Source organism: Dictyostelium purpureum (genome assembly GCF_000190715.1).
Source record: "Dictyostelium purpureum unplaced genomic scaffold DICPUscaffold_19, whole genome shotgun sequence".
In the NCBI taxonomy this organism is placed as follows: Eukaryota; Evosea; class Eumycetozoa; order Dictyosteliales; family Dictyosteliaceae; genus Dictyostelium; species Dictyostelium purpureum.
Window position 1 is genome coordinate 93,064 of NW_003519356.1, and position 18,907 is coordinate 111,970.

Genomic DNA, 18,907 nt, shown 5'->3' on the forward strand with positions numbered 1-18,907 from the left:
TTGCTATTATTGAAACTAAAATATATTATTTCTTTCTTCTTTATAAAACCTTTGTTTATTTTTTTAATAAATAGGTTTTTTGAAAAAAAAAAATATTTGAAAAATAATTTTATACTTTTTTTTTTTAAATTTTTTTAAATTTTTTTTAATCGATGGTAATTTTTTTTTTTTATATTCACAATGAACGAGCTACTATCATCTCTAATTAACTTTCAAGTAAATGAAGAGTTTAAAAACAGTGGTAATATTAGTGATAGGTAAGTACAATACAATACAATACAATACAATACAATACAATAAATATAAATAATAGTCGATTAATTAAAAGCATATTAATTGGTGTTTTCTCTTTTTAACTATTCATTATAGATTATTATATATAGTTTGGAATAATATATTTTTAAGAAATGAAATTCATAAACATATTTTAAAGTTTATTGAACATAATGTTGTAGAATTTGATAGATCAAGTTATGACCAGTTAAAAGATAAATCATATATAACATCACTTAAATGGCATGGTGATACACTACCAGATAAAAATGAATTTCCACCATTTTTGAAAAATTTATATTTGTACACTTTTGATAAAATGTTAACTCCAACAACTTTACCAAATACAATTACTACACTCACATTTGGTGATGATTTTAACCAAGTAGTTCCACCCGGCACATTACCAAATAGTCTTACAACACTCACATTCGGTCGTTATTTTAGAAAAGTAGTTCCACCCGGCACATTACCAAATAGTCTCACAACACTCACATTCGGTAATGATTTTAACCAAGTAGTTCTACCTGGCACATTACCAAATAGTCTTACAACACTCACATTCGGTTATCGTTTTGACCAAGTAGTTCAACCCGGCACATTACCAAATAGTCTCACAACACTCACATTCGGTCGTGATTTTAACCAAGTAGTTCAACCCGGCACATTACCAAATAGTCTTACAACACTCAAATTCGGTTATGGTTTTAGCCAAGTAGTTCCACCCGGCACTTTACCAAATAGTCTCACAACACTCACATTCGGTTTTTATTTTAACCAAGTAGTTCTACGTGGTACATTACCAAATAGTCTCACAACACTCACATTCGGTTATCATTTTAACCAAATAATTCTTCCCGGCACATTACCAAATAGTCTTACAACACTCAAATTCGGTGATTTTTTTAACCAAGTAGTTAAACCCTACACATTACCAAATAGTCTTACAACACTCAAATTCGGTCGTTATTTTAACCAAGTAGTTCTACCTGGCACATTACCAAATAGTCTTACAACACTCACATTCGGTTTATTTTTTAACCAAGTAGTTCTACCTGGCACATTACCAAATAGTCTTACAACACTCAAATTCGGTTATGATTTTAACCAAGTAATTCTACCCGGCACATTACCAAATAGTCTTACAACACTCACATTCGGTGGTGATTTTAACCAAGTAGTTCCACCCGGCTCATTACCAAATAGTCTCACAACACTCACATTCGGTGTTGAATTTAACCAAGTAGTTCCACTCGGCACATTACCAAATAGTCTCACAACACTCACATTCAGTGATGGTTTTAACCAAGTAGTTCCACCCGGAACATTTCCAAATAGTCTCACAGCACTCACATTCGGTTATCATTTTAACCAAGTAATTCCACCCGGAGCATTACCAAATAGTCTCACAACACTCACATTCGGTCGTTATTTTAACCAAATAATTCTTCCCGGGCACATTACCAAATAGTCTTACAACACTCACATTCGGTGATTTTTTTAACCAAGTAGTTCTACTTGGCACATTACCAAATAGTCTCACAACACTCACATTAAATTATGATTTTAACCAAGTAGTTCTTCCCGGCACATTACCAAATAGTCTTACAACACTCACATTCGGTTTATTTTTTTACCAAGTAATTCCACCCGGCACATTACCAAATAGTCTTACAACACTCACATTCGGTTATCGTTTTAACCAAGTAGTTCTATCTGGAACACTACCAAATAGTCTTACAACACTCACATTCGGTTTTGAATTTAACCAAATAGTTCCACTGGGCACATTACCAAATAGTCTCACAACACTCACATTCGGTTATCATTTTAACCAAGTAGTTCTACCCGACACATTACCAAATAGTCTCACAACACTCACATTCGGTCGTAGTTTTAACCAAGTAGTTCTATCTGGAACACTACCAAATAGTCTCACAACACTCACATTCGGTGATCATTTTAACCAAGTAGTTCAACCTGGGACATTACCAAATAGTCTTACAACACTCACATTCGGTAAGTGTTTTAAACAAGTAGTTCCACGCGGTTTATTTAAAATTAATAAAAAATAAAGTTATCAGCCATGATTAATATTTTCCTACCAAATGGGAACTAGAAATATATTTATTTCTTTCCTCTTTATAAACCTTTGTTTATTTTCTTAATCAATATTTATAAAATAATAAACTATAAAAATCCAAATTTTTAAAAATCAAAATCCAAAATTTCATTTTTTTCTTATGTATTATATTTTATATTTGTAAATATTATTTTTGTTTCATGATTTATATATAGTTTGTAGAAAATTATTTGTTGTGTATCAGGTGTATTATTTTTGATTAATTAAAAAATAAAAAAAATAGAAAAATAATAATTTTAGAAATCAAATCTATTATTGCTTATAAAAACTTCATTTATTATTTATATTATACATGAGATATGATTTTATTTATAATTATTTGTTATATAACGATGAACATGAAATAAAAATTAAAAAAAAAAAAAAAAAAATAAATAAAATAAGAAAAGCCTATGTATTGTTTGTAATATCTTTATTTTATATATTTTTTCAATTTTATGAATATGATAATATAGAACAAATATATATGATTGAGCTTAAAAAGGACGATGAGGACTTGTGGATAAATAAAAAATAAATTTTAAAAATTTCACATTTTAATTTAGAAGTAGCAAGTTTTTGAGTTTAATAAATGAATATGATTTAAAATTATCTTTTTGAATTGATTCTGATAATAATGGATCTATACCACAAATTGACATAACTTTTCTCCTATTACTACTCGATCTTTAAACACCCAAACCTAAACTTAATTTATAAAGATCCACTGAATCATTATTATTAGAACCTTTGCCTGGATTAACTTTGCGATTTTGAGTTTTAAAACCAGTTGTTGCAATTGAATTAAATGTAGGAACTTTTTCGTCTTAAAAAATAATATATTTACAAAAATAAATTATAATACTTAAAAAAAAAATGAAATTTTGGATTTTGATTTTTAAAAATTTGGATTTTTATATTAAAGATAAATTGTGAATTTTTTTTAATTTTTTTTGAATTTTTTTTTTATTTTACCAGATATTAATTTCATATTTTTTATTTTTTTATTTTTTATTTTTTTTATATTGACAATGAATGGGCTGCTATCATCTCTAATTAACTTTCAAGTAAATGAAGAGTTAAAAAACAGTAGTAATATTAGTGATAGGTAAGTACAATACAATACAATACAATAAATATAAATAATAGTTGATTAATTAAAAGCATATTAATTGGTGTTTTCTCTTTTTAACTATTCATTATAGATTATTATATATAGTTTGGAATAATTTATTTTTAAGAAATGAAATTCATAAACATATTTTAAATTTTATTGATTATAGTGTTGTAGATCTTGATATATCACGTTATGACCAGTTTAAAAATAAATCATATATAACAACACTTGAGTGGCGCGGTGATACACTTCCAGATAAAAATGAATTTCCACCATTTTTGACAAATTTATATTTGTACACTTTTAATAAAATGTTAACTCCAACAACTTTACCAAATTCAATTACTACACTCACATTTGGTTATTATTTTAACCAAGTAGTTCCACCCGGCACATTACCAAATAGTCTCACAACACTCACATTCGGTCATGATTTTAACCAAGCAGTTCTACCCGGCACATTACCAAATAATCTCACAACACTCACATTCGGTAATGATTTTAACCAATTAGTTCCACCCGGCACATTACCAAATAATCTCACAACACTCACATTCGGTGATGATTTTAACCAATTAGTTCTACCCGGCACGTTACCAAACAATCTCACAACACTCACATTTGGTTATTATTTTAACCAAGTAGTTCTACCTGGCACATTACCAAATAGTCTCACAACACTCACATTCGGTTTTGATTTTGATTTTGACCAAGCTCAATCCCTCTTATTACCAAATAGTCTCACAACACTCACACACGGTTTTATAACTATAATAAACAAAACAAAAAATAAATAAAAGTATTATAAAAACTATATTTATTTAAATAAATAAAAAATAATAATAAGTAATTAGGGATTATTATTATTTGCTTAAGTAATATAGACCAGGAATTAGTCAAAATATGAAAATCAAGTAAATCAAAATGATCAAGAAGAACAAAATTAATATCAATCCTCATAACCAAGAAATCTCCAGAAACTATTGAAGATTTATTTAATAATTTAGAACAAATCGAAGTTGAAGAATTCGAATTAATCAGCAACAAACCGGGCAAGAAGACAACCAAGTTGAACATCAATAGTATGATCAGCATCGAAATCAATTAGAACCACAATATTCGGATCATAAACAAGTCGAGCAAGAACTAGTGGAGTAGCAAGCCGAGCAAGAACAACAATCATTCCCATCAACTCAAATATTAATACAAAATAGAAACTAAAATATATTATTTCTTTCTTCTTTATAAAACCTTTGTTTATATTCTTAATATTGAAATCTTTTTAGAAATATTAAAGCTTTAATATTTTTTTAATTTTCTTTGTACAAATAATAATAGTTTAAACTTTTTTTTATAAAAATTTATTTGATTATTTTCAGGTTTTTAAACAGATCTTTTTTTAAAAAACAATAAATTTTATTTTTTAATTTTTTTTTTAATTTTTTTTGTATTTTTGGGAAAATTTTGGTTATATTTTTTTATTTATTTTTTTATATTGACAATGGATGAGCTACTATCATCTCTAATTAACTTTCAAATAAATGAAAAGTTAAAAAACAGTAGTAATAATAGTGATAGGTAAGTACAATACAATACAATATAATATAAATAATAGCGGATTAATTAAAAGCATATTAATTGGTGTTTTCTCTTTTTAACTATTCATTATAGATTATTATATATAGTTTGGAATAATATATTTTTAAGAAATGAAATTCATAAACATATTTTAAAGTTTATTGAACATAATGTTGTAAATCTTGATATATCACGTTATGACCAGTTTAAAGATAAATCATATATAACAACACTTAAGTGGCATGGTGATACACTACCAGATAAAAATGATTTTCCACCATTTATGAAAAATTTATATTTGTACACTTTTAATATGTCACCAACAACTTTACCAAATAGTCTTACAACACTCACATTCGGTCATGATTTTAACCAAGCAATTCTACCTGGCACACTACCAAATAATCTCACAACACTCACATTCGGTTATCGTTTTAACCAAGTTGTTCTACTCGACACATTACCAAATACTCTCACAACACTCACATTCGGTTGTGATTTTAACCAAGCAGTTCCACCCGGCACATTACCAAATAGTCTTACAACACTCACATTCGGTAATGATTTTAACCAAGCAGTTCCACCGGGAACATTACCAAATAGTCTCACAACACTCACATTCGGTCGTGGTTTTAACCAAGTAGTTCCACCTGGCACATTACCAAATAGTCTCACAACACTCAAATTTGATGATAATTTTAATCAAGTAGTTCTACCCGGCACATTACCAAATAGTCTCACAACACTCAAATTCGGTAATTATTTTAACCAAGTGGTTCTACCCTGCACGTTACCAAATAGTCTTTCAACACTTGCATTCGGCTTTGCTTTTAACCAAGTAGTTCTACCCGGTACGTTACCAAACAATCTCACAACATTCACATTTGGCTATCGTTTTAACCAAGCAGTTCCACCGGGCACATTACCAAATAGTCTCACAACACTCACATTCGGTTGTGAATTTAACCAAGTGGTTCTACCCGGCACATTACCAAATAGTCTTAAAACACTCACATTCGGTCATAGTTTTAACCAAGTAGTTCCACCCGGCACGTTACCAAATAGTCTCACAACACTCACATTTGATGATACTTTTAACCAAGTAGTTCTACCCGGCACATTACCAAATAGTCTTAAAACACTCACATTCGGTCATTGTTTTAACCAAGTAGTTCCACCCGGCTCATTACCAAATAGTCTTTCAACACTCGCATTCGGCTTTGCTTTTGACCAATTAGTTCTACCCGAAACGTTACCAAATAGTCTCACAACACTCACACTCGGTTTTGAATTTAACCAAATAGTTCCACTGGGCACATTACCAAATAATCTTACAACACTCACATTCGGCTATTATTTTAACCAAGTTGTTCCACCGGGCACATTACCAAATAGTCTCACAACACTCACATTCGGTAATGATTTTAACCAAATAGTTCCACCTGGCACATTACCAAATAGTCTTACAACACTCACATTCGGTCGTAGTTTTAACCAAGTAGTTCTACCCGGCACTTTACCAAATAGTCTTACAACACTCACATTCGGTGATTATTTTAACCAAGTAGTTCCACCTGGCACATTACTAAATAGTCTCACAACACTCACATTCGGTAATGATTTTAACCAAATATTTCTACCTGGCACATTACCAAATAGTCTCACAACACTCACATTCGGTAATGATTTTAACCAAATAGTTCCACCTGGCACATTACCAAATAGTCTTACAACACTCACATTCGGTTTTGGTTTTGACCAAGTTCAATCCCTCTTATTACCAAATAATCTTACTACGCTCACACACGGTTTTAAAACTATAATAAACAAAACAAAAAAATAAAAATATTATAAAAACTATATTTATTAAAATAAATAAATAAAAAATAATAAGTAATTAGGGATTATTATTATTTGCTTAAGTAATATAGACCAGGAATTAGTCAAAATATGAAAATCAAGAAAATCAAAATATCAACATACCAATGAATCAGATAACAAAATGAAACAAATTGTTGAACTAAATCTATTATCTATACAATTAATAGTAATGTTATTATTGAATATATTATTATTATTATTATAATCAATAAAAAAAAAAAATCGTTCAAGAAGATGAAGAGCCAATTCATGCCTCACCTCCATACTTAACCTTTTGAATTGGAAGAACCTATTTATTCGGCCCCACAACAATAAAATCATTTAAATGAAGCTGACAAAAAATAGATGAAAAAAATCCTCATAATCAAGAAGTCCCCAGAAATTATTGAAGAATTATTTAAAAATTTAGAACAAATTGAAGTTGAAGAATTCGAATTAATCAGCAACAAACTGAGCAAGAAGACAATCAAGTTGAACATCAATAGTCATACTATTTCGAAATTAGAACCACAACATTCAGATCATCAAGTCGAGCAAGAACAACAATCATTCCCATCAACTCAAATATTAACAAAAAAACCACATTAATCAGAAAAATAAATCATATATAACATCACTTGGGTGGCATGGTGATTCACCCCAGATAAAAATTTAAATTTCTACCTTTTTTTTTTTAAAAGTTAACTCCAACAACTGTACCAAATACTCCATCATTTTCATTTCATTTTTTTTTATTATCAATTAATTAAACCAAATAATATATAAATATTCACACAAATTTTTTTTAAAAAAATCTGTTGATATTTCTTAAATATTTTGGTTTTTGAATGATTAGCTGTGATATTTTAAAAAAAAATGATTACAAAAAAAAAAAAAAAAAAAAAAAATTATTTTTTTAAATTTTTAAAAATGCATAATCAAAAAAAAAACGATCATTTTTTTAATTATTAAAAATATTCATTTAATAATATTTTATTATTAAATATTTTATTATTTTAAAAAACAATGTTAAATAGTTTGTTAAATAAAAAAAATTTAGTTAGATTATCAACAAACAATAACAACTATAAAATTAAAAACTATTGTTCCTCAAACAACAAAGATGAAAAGAATCACTCATATTCAGGTACACTTCATTTACCAAAAACCAAATTTCAAATGAAAGCTAACGCAGCCATCAATGAACCTTTATTATTAAAAGATCCAACTGAATTATATAAATGGCAAGTAAGTATATAGTAAAACCTAATTTTAGTAATATAATTAATTTCCAAATTAATTAAAATTAAAAAAATACAGCTCGAAAATAATAATAATGGTGAATGGGTATTTCATGATGGCCCACCATATGCAAATGGACCATTACATTTAGGACATGCATTAAATAAAACTTTAAAAGATATTGTAAATAGATATAAAGTTTTAAGAGGATTTAAAGTAAACTATATTCCAGGTTGGGATTGCCATGGTTTACCAATCGAACAAAAGGTATTTCAATCATTCGAAACCACTCAAGGTTTAAAACCACACACAATTAGAGATGCTGCAAGAAAATATGCATTAAAAGAAATCGAAAGACAAAAGAAAGGATTTTTAGAACTAGGTATTATGGGCGATTGGAAAAATCCATACAGGACAATGGATCCACAATATGAAGTACAGCAAATTCAAACTTTTTATGAAATGTATCAAAAAGGTAATATCTATCGTGGCGAAAAACCAGTTTATTGGTCTCCATCTTCAAGATCCGCTCTTGCTGAAGCTGAAATTGAATATAATGATGCCCATGTCAGTAAATCTATTTTTGTAAAGTTCAACGTCGAAAAATTTTCAGATTCATTAAAGAGCACAGTTCTTTCAGATCTCTCAAGTCAATATTTCACTGAAGAGAATGGCAGAAAATGTTATGCCCTCATTTGGACCACCACACCTTGGACCATTCCCTCAAATTTAGCAATTTCAGTTCATCCAACAATGGAGTATATTATAGTTACCAATGCTAATAAAAAAAAAGACCACTACATCATCTCAAAAGAAAGATTTGAGAGTCTTAAAGCCATCTTAAATGACCCAGAGTTAATTATAGTCAAAGAGTTCACTGGTGAACAACTTAAAGGCACTGTCACAAGACATCCACAAAAAGATCGTATCTCACCAATTATTTGCGGTGATCATGTTGTTGAGGGTTCAGGTACAGGTCTAGTTCATACTGCTCCAGGCCATGGTTTTGAAGATTTCCAAGTTTGGAACGAATATAACAATAACGAAGTTTCTGGTCCAATCTTATCACCAGTTGATGAATCTGGTTGTTTCACTGCCGATGCCGGTAAAGAATTTGAAGGTTTAAATGTATTAATTGAAGGTAATCAAGCTGTAATTAAAGATCTTCAAGATAAAAATGCTCTTCTTTTTATTGAAGAGTATACCCACAAATATCCATATGATTGGAGAACTAAAAAACCAATTTTAATTAGAGTAACTAAACAATGGTTTGCAAGTTTAAAGAGCATTCAAGAAAAAGCAGTCGATTGTATTTCAAATGTTAATATGGTTCCAGCATCAGGAGCAAATCGTCTTTCATCTATGGTCGGTAAAAGAAATGATTGGTGTATTTCAAGACAACGTGTTTGGGGTTGCCCAATTCCAGTATTTTACGATAAAAACAATGAACCGGTAATTGATTCAGATACTATAGAACATTTGAAAGAGTTATTTGGTAAGCATGGTTCTGATTGTTGGTTTAAACTTAGTGCTCAAGAATTATTACCACCAAAATACCGTGATCAACACGAACAATACACTATAGGTACAGATACAATGGATGTATGGTTTGACAGTGGTACAAGTTGGAGAGGTGTTCTTGTCGAACGTGGTGTCATAGATAAAGATAATGGTAAAGCAGATATATATTTAGAAGGCAGTGATCAACATCGTGGTTGGTTCCAATCCTCTCTTTTAACTAGTGTTTTCGTCAGAGATACTGCTCCATATAAAAATGTTGTTACTCATGGTTTCCTTTTGGATGAAAAAGGTTTCAAAATGTCAAAATCATTGGGAAATGTTATTGATCAATCATTCGTCATTAAAGGCGGTGCAAATAAAAATCAAGATCCAGCCTATGGTATTGATATCCTTAGAACCTGGATAGCCTCTTCAGATTACACAAAAGATATTTCAATTGGTCCAAATATTTTGGTCAAGATATTAGAGAATATTAAAAAGATTAGAAACTCATTCAAATTTATGTTAGGTTCAAACTTTGATTTTAACCCAGCCACCGATAGTGTACCATATGATCAAATGTCATTAATCGATAAATATGCACTTCACAAAGCTCAAGCACTTCAAAAATCAGTCACCAATCATTACGATAATTTCCAATTCCAAAAAGTATTATCAGATGTTTTAAATTTCACAGGTGAAACCTCTGCTTTCTATTTCGAAATCATTAAACAAAGACTCTACATCGAAAAAGCAAATAGTCAACTTAGAAAATCGTCGCAAACTGCTCTCTTCCAAATTGTTGAAGTCATAAACAAAGCTTTAGCCCCAATCACAATTCATACCTCCGAAGATATTTATAAAAACCAATACCATTTTTCAAAACCAACAGATTCTGTTTTCACTCAAGGCTGGACTGTTTTACCACAAGAATATCAAAATGACAATATTAACGAACAATTTAACCACATTATGACAGTTCGTACTCTTGTTAATAAAGTTTTACAAACCATGAGAATCGATGGTTTTATTGGTCGTTCAGATGAAACTCAATTAGAAATTAAAATTTCAAAAGAATTCTACAATCATCTCTCAAGTGTATCTAATGAATTAAATGATATTTTCTCTGTTTCATATGTAAAATTATTATTATTAGAAGATGGGTTTGATAATAAAGAATCAGAAGTTACCAAAACTCAACAAGATAATGTAAATGACAATCAACAATATTCCCTAATATCATTGCTCCCAAAAGATTCTCAAGAATCTGGTAAAGTCGAAATTGTTATAAAGAAGAGTGACCACTTTAAATGTCCAAGATGTTGGAGACATACTTCGACTCAAAAAGATACTCTTTGTTTACCTTGCGATAAAATTTTAAAAAACTAAAATAAAGTAATATTTTAAAAAATGGTAATAAAATAAAATAAAATAAAATAAAATAAAATAAAATAATCTTTTATCTAGAAAAAAAATAAAAATTAAAAGTAAAAATTTACCTTTCGATCCAAAATATCAAATTATTATTTTTAAATTTTTTAACAATTCTATAGCTTTTTTATTTTTATTTAACTTTACATAAGCAATAATATAAATATACAATATTGTATTCAGAAGATGTGGTGATTTTTTTTTGAAAATGTAGAAACAAAGTTATAAAATCCAATATAAACTACAAGAAATGTTTCTATTAAGAGATCAATTAATTAAATGTAATACCTGAGAAAAACCTATAATGTTTTATTTTTTTGAGGATTTGGAACTGGGTGACTCAAATCTTAAAATCATTTATTTAAAAAAGAAATTAATTCAAAATGGTGTATTTTCATTTTAACGTTCCCAATCGATCCAATCAAAAACTCTTTAAAAACTTATTTGCCCAAATATTTCATTTAGATCCTGGATATGTATTCAAGAAACCTTTAAATTTTGAGAAGAAAAATCCATAACTGTATTTAAATTAAAGGGATTTATATATTTATTAATATTTAAAATAAAAATATTATAAAATAGTGGACTTAACCCATACCATTTTTTGAAAATATTGAATTTGTAATTTAAAAGGGTAAAAACAAGGATGAAACATGGCAAAAGTTTATAATACTAATCGAAAATAGATGAGCGGTAACCAAAATAGGAATAAAATAGTTAATGATTCATTGAGGTATTTCAAAAAATAAAATACATTACTCAAACAGTGAAATAAAAGTATTTTATATTTGGATGAGCATATTTAATGGTGTTACAAATTTTATTAAAAGAAATTAAAATCTTTATTTTACAAACTTTGTTTTTATTAATTTTATTATTTATTTATTTATTTATTTATTTATTTATTTATTTATTTGTTTGTTTGTTTGAATATTTATTTATTTATTTATTTATTTCAAATATATATTTTTTAAAAATGTTTAATTTAAATCTATCCAGTTAACATATTGATAATCATCATCATCCAATAATAGTTCTTTTAAAAAGGATAACAAGAAAATATCTTTCTTGATTAAATTTTGATATAATGTTTTTATACAATTGATTTTTCTTTTTTGGATAGCATCCAAAATTACTTCTGGTGATAATTCTATATGAAGGTTTCCTGGATAGGTTCGGTGTAGGAATATATATAACTCCATTGGGAAATGATAGGGGGTAATCATGTACAAGGGATTTTGGTATATTTCTGCACCAACACCAAACAATTTGTGATGAAAACTTGATGCAATATATGGGGACTTACATCCAGAATATATCGAAATCAAAGATGAATTAATTTCGATTTTGTTTTTTTTGCAATATCGTACCAAACAGTCTTTAGTATCTATATTTTTTAATGAATCCTTAAATAAATGGCCGTGGGTACCTAATATTGTTGAAATTAGATGGTGGTCTTCAGTGTTGAGGATGGCATCGGTAATATGGTTATATAAATGAAAACGGTAATCACATGCAAACTTATGAATATAGCTTAATAGTAAATCATTTCTTTTAATGTGAAGTAGGACTGCGAATAATTGATTGAGGAATTTTTCCATATTTGATTTATTACCTTTATCAAAAAATGGAAGAAATGAATTGAAAAGTTTTTCGAAAATATTGGCCAATGATGCACCATCACTTCCATTGTATTGGCCATTGCCAAATATGTATTCGAATGTAAAATCCTCTGGCTTTATAAAGTTGGCTAAATTAAAATTTTGGAGGTAATCTAGTGTAAAATCTGGTGACACTGTAAAATCTAGAATATAGTAATCTAAATAACCATGTACGGGATCTATCAGCTCTCTATAGCAGGGTAAATAAGTAAAATAGTTAGTGAGCAATAGTGATTTATTTGAAAGGTAATAGATTGAAAATAATGATGATTGTTGAACAACGACTACACCAGAGCTATTGATGTAATGATAAGCTGATTTAATCTTTTCTATTGGTACTTCGCCCCCACTTTGAATTAATATTTTGAATAAAAAGTTGACAGTTGAATTTAAAATACTGCTTTCTTGGGAATTTATAAAGTTTTGCTGATGTTCTTTTTTAAACTTATTAATTAATAAATGAATGGCTTCTATTACCAGATCTATATCAATTACTTGATAATCTGGTGTTTGAAACAGTTTTCTCCTCCAAGATTGATATGGATCAGAAAAAATGAACAATGGGAGATTGTAGTCTTTAAAATTTATGAGTTCATTATGAATAACACTTGGGTTTAAATCTGAAATAAATATTTCTTGATTTTCACTTAGAAAAAGCTTGATTACTTTTATTGATTGTCTTGCAATAGCCAAAGCGAATAGCTTTGATAAACTTGTTAAAGAATATGTACCTCTTTGCTTTAGTACCCCGGTTATTTTGCAACGGTATTCAGTATTTTCACTAATTCCCTCTGGTGCTGAATCCAAACATAGAAAAGCCCCCTCTTCACAATTCATTAAAAAAAAATTCTTTACAGCCTCAACAATCTCTTGTATATCTATATTTGACAACGGTATTGGTTTTAGTTTCTTTTGATAATAATTGGCCAACGAATAGTCATGGTCCCAGCTATCCAGAAGTTTAAAAATGGCTTCAATTTCTTTTAAGTTAAAGTTTTGGATAGCTTTGCAGAGAGGATATTCTAAACTAATTCTCTCTAACTTGGGGTCACATATCACACTAATTTTGACTGCATACTGTAATAATTGACTATCGTTAAAAATGAACGCACTAAAATAGTTATCTATGGAAAATAAATTTAAATATTCTGAAATTTTATCAATTTGTTGCATATCTTTAACTACAAATTGAGGGTAATTATCTCCATTATCAGTCATTTGAATTGGGTCATCTGTTTCGAAGGAGGAAAAGACAACAGGTAGACTCGTAACCCTGGTTTCTTTAATAATTTCAGACCATAGGGATAAATATTCATTATTGTTGTAAAAACTTGATAGAGATTCTATTAATTGACATAGCTCCTCTATTTTATACTTAGATTTATTATAAATTGTATTGAATATTATATTTTCTAAAAATGTACTGATATAGCTAAGATCTTGTTGATTTTCAAAATAATATTTGATAAATTTATTATCTAAAAACGGAGGTGCTTCGAAATCTTCAATTATTAGACCTTTCCAGTTATTTCTATTATTTATTGAAAATCGTTTTAAATTATTTAAATCGGCTAACAAAAAAGGTTCGAATTGGCAAAACTTTAGTGGAGCTTCTTTATGACTTTTTCTATGATTATTAATATGATTTGATAACTTTATTATCCTCTCTATATCTTTGTTATCGTTGATTATTTTACTTAATTTTGCTGGATAGCCACAACAAAGATTTGATGCTGGGATAAAGTACAATCCCCTATCTAATAATTGATTTTGATTCTCTATAGACAATATTCTGAATACTATGTCTTCTATATTAATTTTATATTTGTAAAGAGATGGTTTTTTTGATACAATGAAATATTTTGGGTCACTAAAAATAATCTCTAATGTAATATCAAGTTGAAAATAGTCAATGACATTTTTAAAGACAAACTGAAAAATATTTTTTTTAAATTTATTAATTAATTTAATACTGCTATTACTCCATTTTGATAATGGTATTGAAATTATTGTTGTGGTTGGAAGTGATGATATTGTGGTTGTTGCTGTTGTTTTTGGTAGTAGTGACTCTTGGTCAATCTCATACTGATCTCTATTTCTTTTTAAACCATTATTACCAATATTAAGAAATGAATCCAATAGTATTCTAATCTGAGACATTTTTGAGCTTTTGAAAGCTTTTATTAATGTTGATGGGAACACCTGAATTGAAAATGGTTCATTTACTGCAATTTGAATAAATTCCTCATCAAATAAATGTAATTCTTTTGTTAAAAAATCTTTATTTCCTATTGAATTTGATTTTAATAGTAGTTTGAAAATATCCTTTGCCAAATCTCTATCATTCTCGATAATAGAATTTAAATAATTATTAAATTTGGAACCCCTGAAACTAATAAATTCTTTAGCTTCTAACTTGCATTTTAGTAACTGAAATAAATTTTTATTTATCATATCCTCTATTATTGTTATATTTTTGAACTTTTTTCTAAAAGAAAAGCCATTGTCCTTTATATTTACAGGTTTGACCCATTCTACTGTATGAATGAAATGAAATATTAATCTAAACAAATATTGATTCCTCCAAACTCGAAAAAATAACTCATCATTATAATTATTATTATTACTATTATTCATTTTTGATGTTATTACAATAGAATTATTATTCAAATATTGTTATTATTATTGGTGTGTTTTTTTATTAAAATTTAAAAAAAAAATATTGTATTTTTTAAAAAAAATCAATCTGAATGCCAAGATTAATATAAAAAAGATCAATATTGGTTGAATTATAAAAAATGATTATATGAGATTAATAAAAAGACCAGCAGAAAAAAAAAGATGTAGTTTGGAGTTAAAAAATTTACAAAGGTATTTTATCAATATTAATAATTAATTAATATCGATATAGTTTATTTTTATTTTGATATTGATATTGTTAAAAACAGTATTATTTGTGTGTGTGATTCTTAATTATTTTATTTAGAATGGTTATTGGTTATTATTATTATTATTATTTTTTTTTTTTTTTTTTTTTTTTTTTTTGACTGTTTATGAAAAATAATAAATTTAAATAATTATTATTACTAACTAGTTAAATAATTATTTAAATTAATTAGTTGATTAACGCATGGTTGCAATAATAATAATTGCAATGACTAAACAAACAGCGAATAAACAAACTGAAGTAATACCTAAAGTACGAGCGGTTCTATTGTGTGATCTGATGTACATTAAACCAAGTAACCAAAGTGGACTAAAATTTAAATTAAAGATTTATATTAATATTTTATTTATATAATTTTTTTTTTTTTTAAAATATTATTTAACTTACGTAAAGAAGAGACCAATAATTAAAACAATAACAGCACCATTGACATGGTGGCTATCTTTATTATGGTGGTGGTGGTGACTATCAGTAGCAATTACGGTGGTGGTGTAAGCTGGTTGGGCATATTGTGGTTGTTGGTTGTATGGATCGTATTGTGGTTGGTAATAGTATTGTTGTTGTTGTGGTTGAGTATAACCATATTGTGGTTGTTGTTGTTGTTGTGGTGCTAAAGTTGGTTGTGGTTGTGATTGAACTAATGGTTCTGTTTCTTGGCCCATTTTTAATTATTTGTTTAATTATTTGTGAGAAGAGTTTTGATAAAAATAATAAAAAAATTTAAAAAAAAATTTTTAAATAAAAAAAAAAAAAAAATAAAATTTTAAAATAAAAAAAATAAAATTTTTTTTTTTTTTGAATTATTGAGTTAAATATCTTTTTGAAAAAATACGTGTATAGTTTATCAATTTTTTTGGAATAATACTTATAAAAAAAAAAACAGGTTAGAATTTTCTTTTTTAAAATTTTTTTTCTTTATAAAATTATTTCTTTTTTTTTTAATTTTAGCTTAACATTTCAGCAAAACCAAAAAAACAAGTAATAATTATTTTTTTTAAAAAAAACCAAAAAAAACAAGCATACTATTTTTGTACAAGAAATTTCTTTTATTTTAAATTTAGTGTCTGGTGAAATAAAGATAAAATATTTATATATATAGAGAGAAACTATATATCTTTATTTATTTTTAAATTTAATTTATAATTTTAAAAATATTATTATTTTTTATAAGATTTTAAAACTCATCTGAAATGCAAAATGAATAAAGATATTTTTCCAAAATTTAAAAATAAATAAAATTTTTTTATAAATTTAAAAAAATTTCTTTTTTATTTTCTTTTTTTTTTTTTTTTTTTTTTTTTTTTTTCATTTCTTTTTAATAACAGTTTTTTTATTTTTTTATTTATTGCAATAAACCCCACAAATTATTCGTTGTTTTTTTATATTGATGTGGGTTTAAACTTAATAAATGTGTGTGTGTTTTTAAAATTGTTATATTATAAAAATAAAAGAAAAATAAAAACAATAGTGGTATATATAAAACTAATTAAATAATAAACAATAAAATAAAAAAATTTTTTCTAAAAAAATGAGCGCTGGTGGATATAGTTTGTTAGCATCAAGTGTAGATAATGAAAATTTAAAATATTCAACAAATACAAGATTAGGCGAAAGTCAAGATACAGCACATCATCAACAACAAGATAATAAATATAAAGTTAATAATAATAGCCAAACAAAATATAGCATCAACAAAGAAGAGGATGAATATTATGAGGATGGCAGAAAAGAATTTAATTTAAATGATAGTGGTGGTGATCTTATATTTTCAAATGAATTTGGTGATAGTGCAACTCAAGAAGAAGATGCTATAGATAATATACCAAGTGGATATAAGGGAATTTTGTTTTATTTTAAGTTATCAAGCTATTGGTTTTCAACATCAGCTGTAATGGGGGGATTAATATCGATTGTGTGGCCAAAACAAATTGAGGTTTTAGTTGGTAATTTAGAGAAGGCAAAATATATGGGCAGCTTACCAGTATTAGGAGCCTTGACATCAGTAATAGTGGGTCCAGTAGCAGGCTATTTATCAGATCATTGTAAATCTAGATTTGGCAAGAGAAGAGTATTTATAGCGTCAGGTACAATTGTAGCATTAGTTTTTTTGTTTTTAATTGGTTTGGTCAAGCAAGGGTATGATATTAAAGTATTTATGTTTTATTTGGTCGGTTTGCAGTTTGGTATAAATTGGGGCACAACACCTTATAATGGACTGTTTTCTGATGTTATTCCAAAATCAAAATATGGGAAGGCAAGTGGTAGTTTGGCTTTTGCAAATGCTTTGGGTCAGTTAGTGGGTGTTGTAGGTGCAGGTCTTTCATTAACTTTTACAAATTCATTTATAATCACATATGGAATGTTAATGGTAATTTTAGCTATACCAACCATCCCAACAGTTTTGTTTATTAAAGAAACTCCAATTGTATCGAGTCCACCAGTTTCATTAAAAAGATTCATCACTTCATTTTATTTACCAAAGAGCCTCTACAGAGACTTTTATTTTGTAATTATTACAAGATTTTTTCAAGAAATGGGTATTTACAGTATTTTACCATTCTTTCAATACTATTTGGTCGATATTATACACGTTAGTTCCGAAGACAGTATATTGTATTCTTCTGGTGTCTTAGCAATCATCATTATCACTAGCGTACCCTCAGGTATATTAGGTGGCCCATTATCAGACAAATATGGGCGTAAATTACTGGTTTACATAAGCTGTGGTATTATGACATCAGTCATTTTAGGTTTTATTCTATTATCATTTAAACCATCACTAACGATAGTAATGATTTTCAGTGCACTCTTTGGTATTGGGTATGGTAGTTATCAAGGTGTAGACTATGCATTGGCACTAGACGTACTTCCACCAAATGGGGCTGTTGCTAAAGATATGAGTATATGGCATCAATCTTTAATTGTACCCCAAGTTTTTGCTCCATTAATTACAGGTTTGGTTATAGATCATTTCAAAACTTCAAATATAATTCTAGGTTATTCTTGTGCTTTTGGAATTGCAGTAATTTGGTTATTCCTATCAACAGTTTTAATTAAACCAATAAAATTAACAAAACACAATGGTAATATAAATAATAATGAAACCAATAAAAATAAATTTATAAAATTAAGAACTCCAGTTGATTTATAAATAACAAACAAAACAAAACAAAATA

The 18,907-nt window shown here is 27.5% G+C and overlaps 9 protein-coding genes across 9 annotated transcripts; 6 read left to right on the forward strand and 3 right to left on the reverse strand.

The window, feature by feature from the left end:
• Positions 1-180: 180 nt before the first annotated feature.
• On the forward strand, positions 181-2,978 carry DICPUDRAFT_75112 (uncharacterized protein; the record flags this gene model as incomplete). Its single annotated transcript, XM_003284076.1, has 4 exons — positions 181-257; positions 370-1,700; positions 1,786-2,292; positions 2,962-2,978. 4 exons carry the CDS (start codon positions 181-183, stop codon positions 2,976-2,978), a joined length of 1,932 nt encoding a protein of 643 aa, XP_003284124.1.
• Positions 2,979-3,844: 866 nt separating this feature from the next.
• DICPUDRAFT_23207 (uncharacterized protein) lies at positions 3,845-4,120 on the forward strand (the record flags this gene model as incomplete). The annotated part of the gene is made up of 1 exon (XM_003284077.1): positions 3,845-4,120. A coding segment is annotated over one exon (276 nt), but the record flags the coding sequence as incomplete, so codon positions are not given.
• An 893-nt stretch (positions 4,121-5,013) lies between these two features.
• Positions 5,014-6,933, forward strand: DICPUDRAFT_75114 (uncharacterized protein; the record flags this gene model as incomplete). Its single annotated transcript, XM_003284078.1, has 2 exons — positions 5,014-5,090; positions 5,184-6,933. The coding sequence occupies 2 exons, from the start codon at positions 5,014-5,016 to the stop codon at positions 6,931-6,933; spliced, it is 1,827 nt and encodes a 608-aa protein (XP_003284126.1).
• Positions 6,934-7,316: 383 nt separating this feature from the next.
• On the forward strand, positions 7,317-7,559 carry DICPUDRAFT_147895 (uncharacterized protein; the record flags this gene model as incomplete). Its single annotated transcript, XM_003284079.1, has 1 exon — positions 7,317-7,559. The coding sequence occupies one exon, from the start codon at positions 7,317-7,319 to the stop codon at positions 7,557-7,559; it is 243 nt and encodes an 80-aa protein (XP_003284127.1).
• Positions 7,560-7,976: 417 nt separating this feature from the next.
• On the forward strand, positions 7,977-11,081 carry DICPUDRAFT_75115 (uncharacterized protein; the record flags this gene model as incomplete). The annotated part of the gene is made up of 2 exons (XM_003284080.1): positions 7,977-8,198; positions 8,271-11,081. The coding sequence occupies 2 exons, from the start codon at positions 7,977-7,979 to the stop codon at positions 11,079-11,081; spliced, it is 3,033 nt and encodes a 1,010-aa protein (XP_003284128.1).
• A 522-nt stretch (positions 11,082-11,603) lies between these two features.
• DICPUDRAFT_75116 (uncharacterized protein) lies at positions 11,604-14,944 on the reverse strand (the record flags this gene model as incomplete). The annotated part of the gene is made up of 2 exons (XM_003284099.1): positions 11,604-11,641; positions 12,430-14,944. 2 exons carry the CDS (start codon positions 14,942-14,944, stop codon positions 11,604-11,606), a joined length of 2,553 nt encoding a protein of 850 aa, XP_003284147.1.
• A 240-nt stretch (positions 14,945-15,184) lies between these two features.
• Positions 15,185-15,421, reverse strand: DICPUDRAFT_27133 (uncharacterized protein; the record flags this gene model as incomplete). Its single annotated transcript, XM_003284100.1, has 1 exon — positions 15,185-15,421. A coding segment is annotated over one exon (237 nt), but the record flags the coding sequence as incomplete, so codon positions are not given.
• A 486-nt stretch (positions 15,422-15,907) lies between these two features.
• Positions 15,908-16,393, reverse strand: DICPUDRAFT_147898 (uncharacterized protein; the record flags this gene model as incomplete). Its single annotated transcript, XM_003284101.1, has 2 exons — positions 15,908-16,040; positions 16,119-16,393. 2 exons carry the CDS (start codon positions 16,391-16,393, stop codon positions 15,908-15,910), a joined length of 408 nt encoding a protein of 135 aa, XP_003284149.1.
• Positions 16,394-17,259: 866 nt separating this feature from the next.
• On the forward strand, positions 17,260-18,882 carry DICPUDRAFT_27070 (uncharacterized protein; the record flags this gene model as incomplete). Its single annotated transcript, XM_003284081.1, has 1 exon — positions 17,260-18,882. One exon carries the CDS (start codon positions 17,260-17,262, stop codon positions 18,880-18,882), a length of 1,623 nt encoding a protein of 540 aa, XP_003284129.1.
• Between the last annotated feature and the right edge of the window lie 25 nt (positions 18,883-18,907).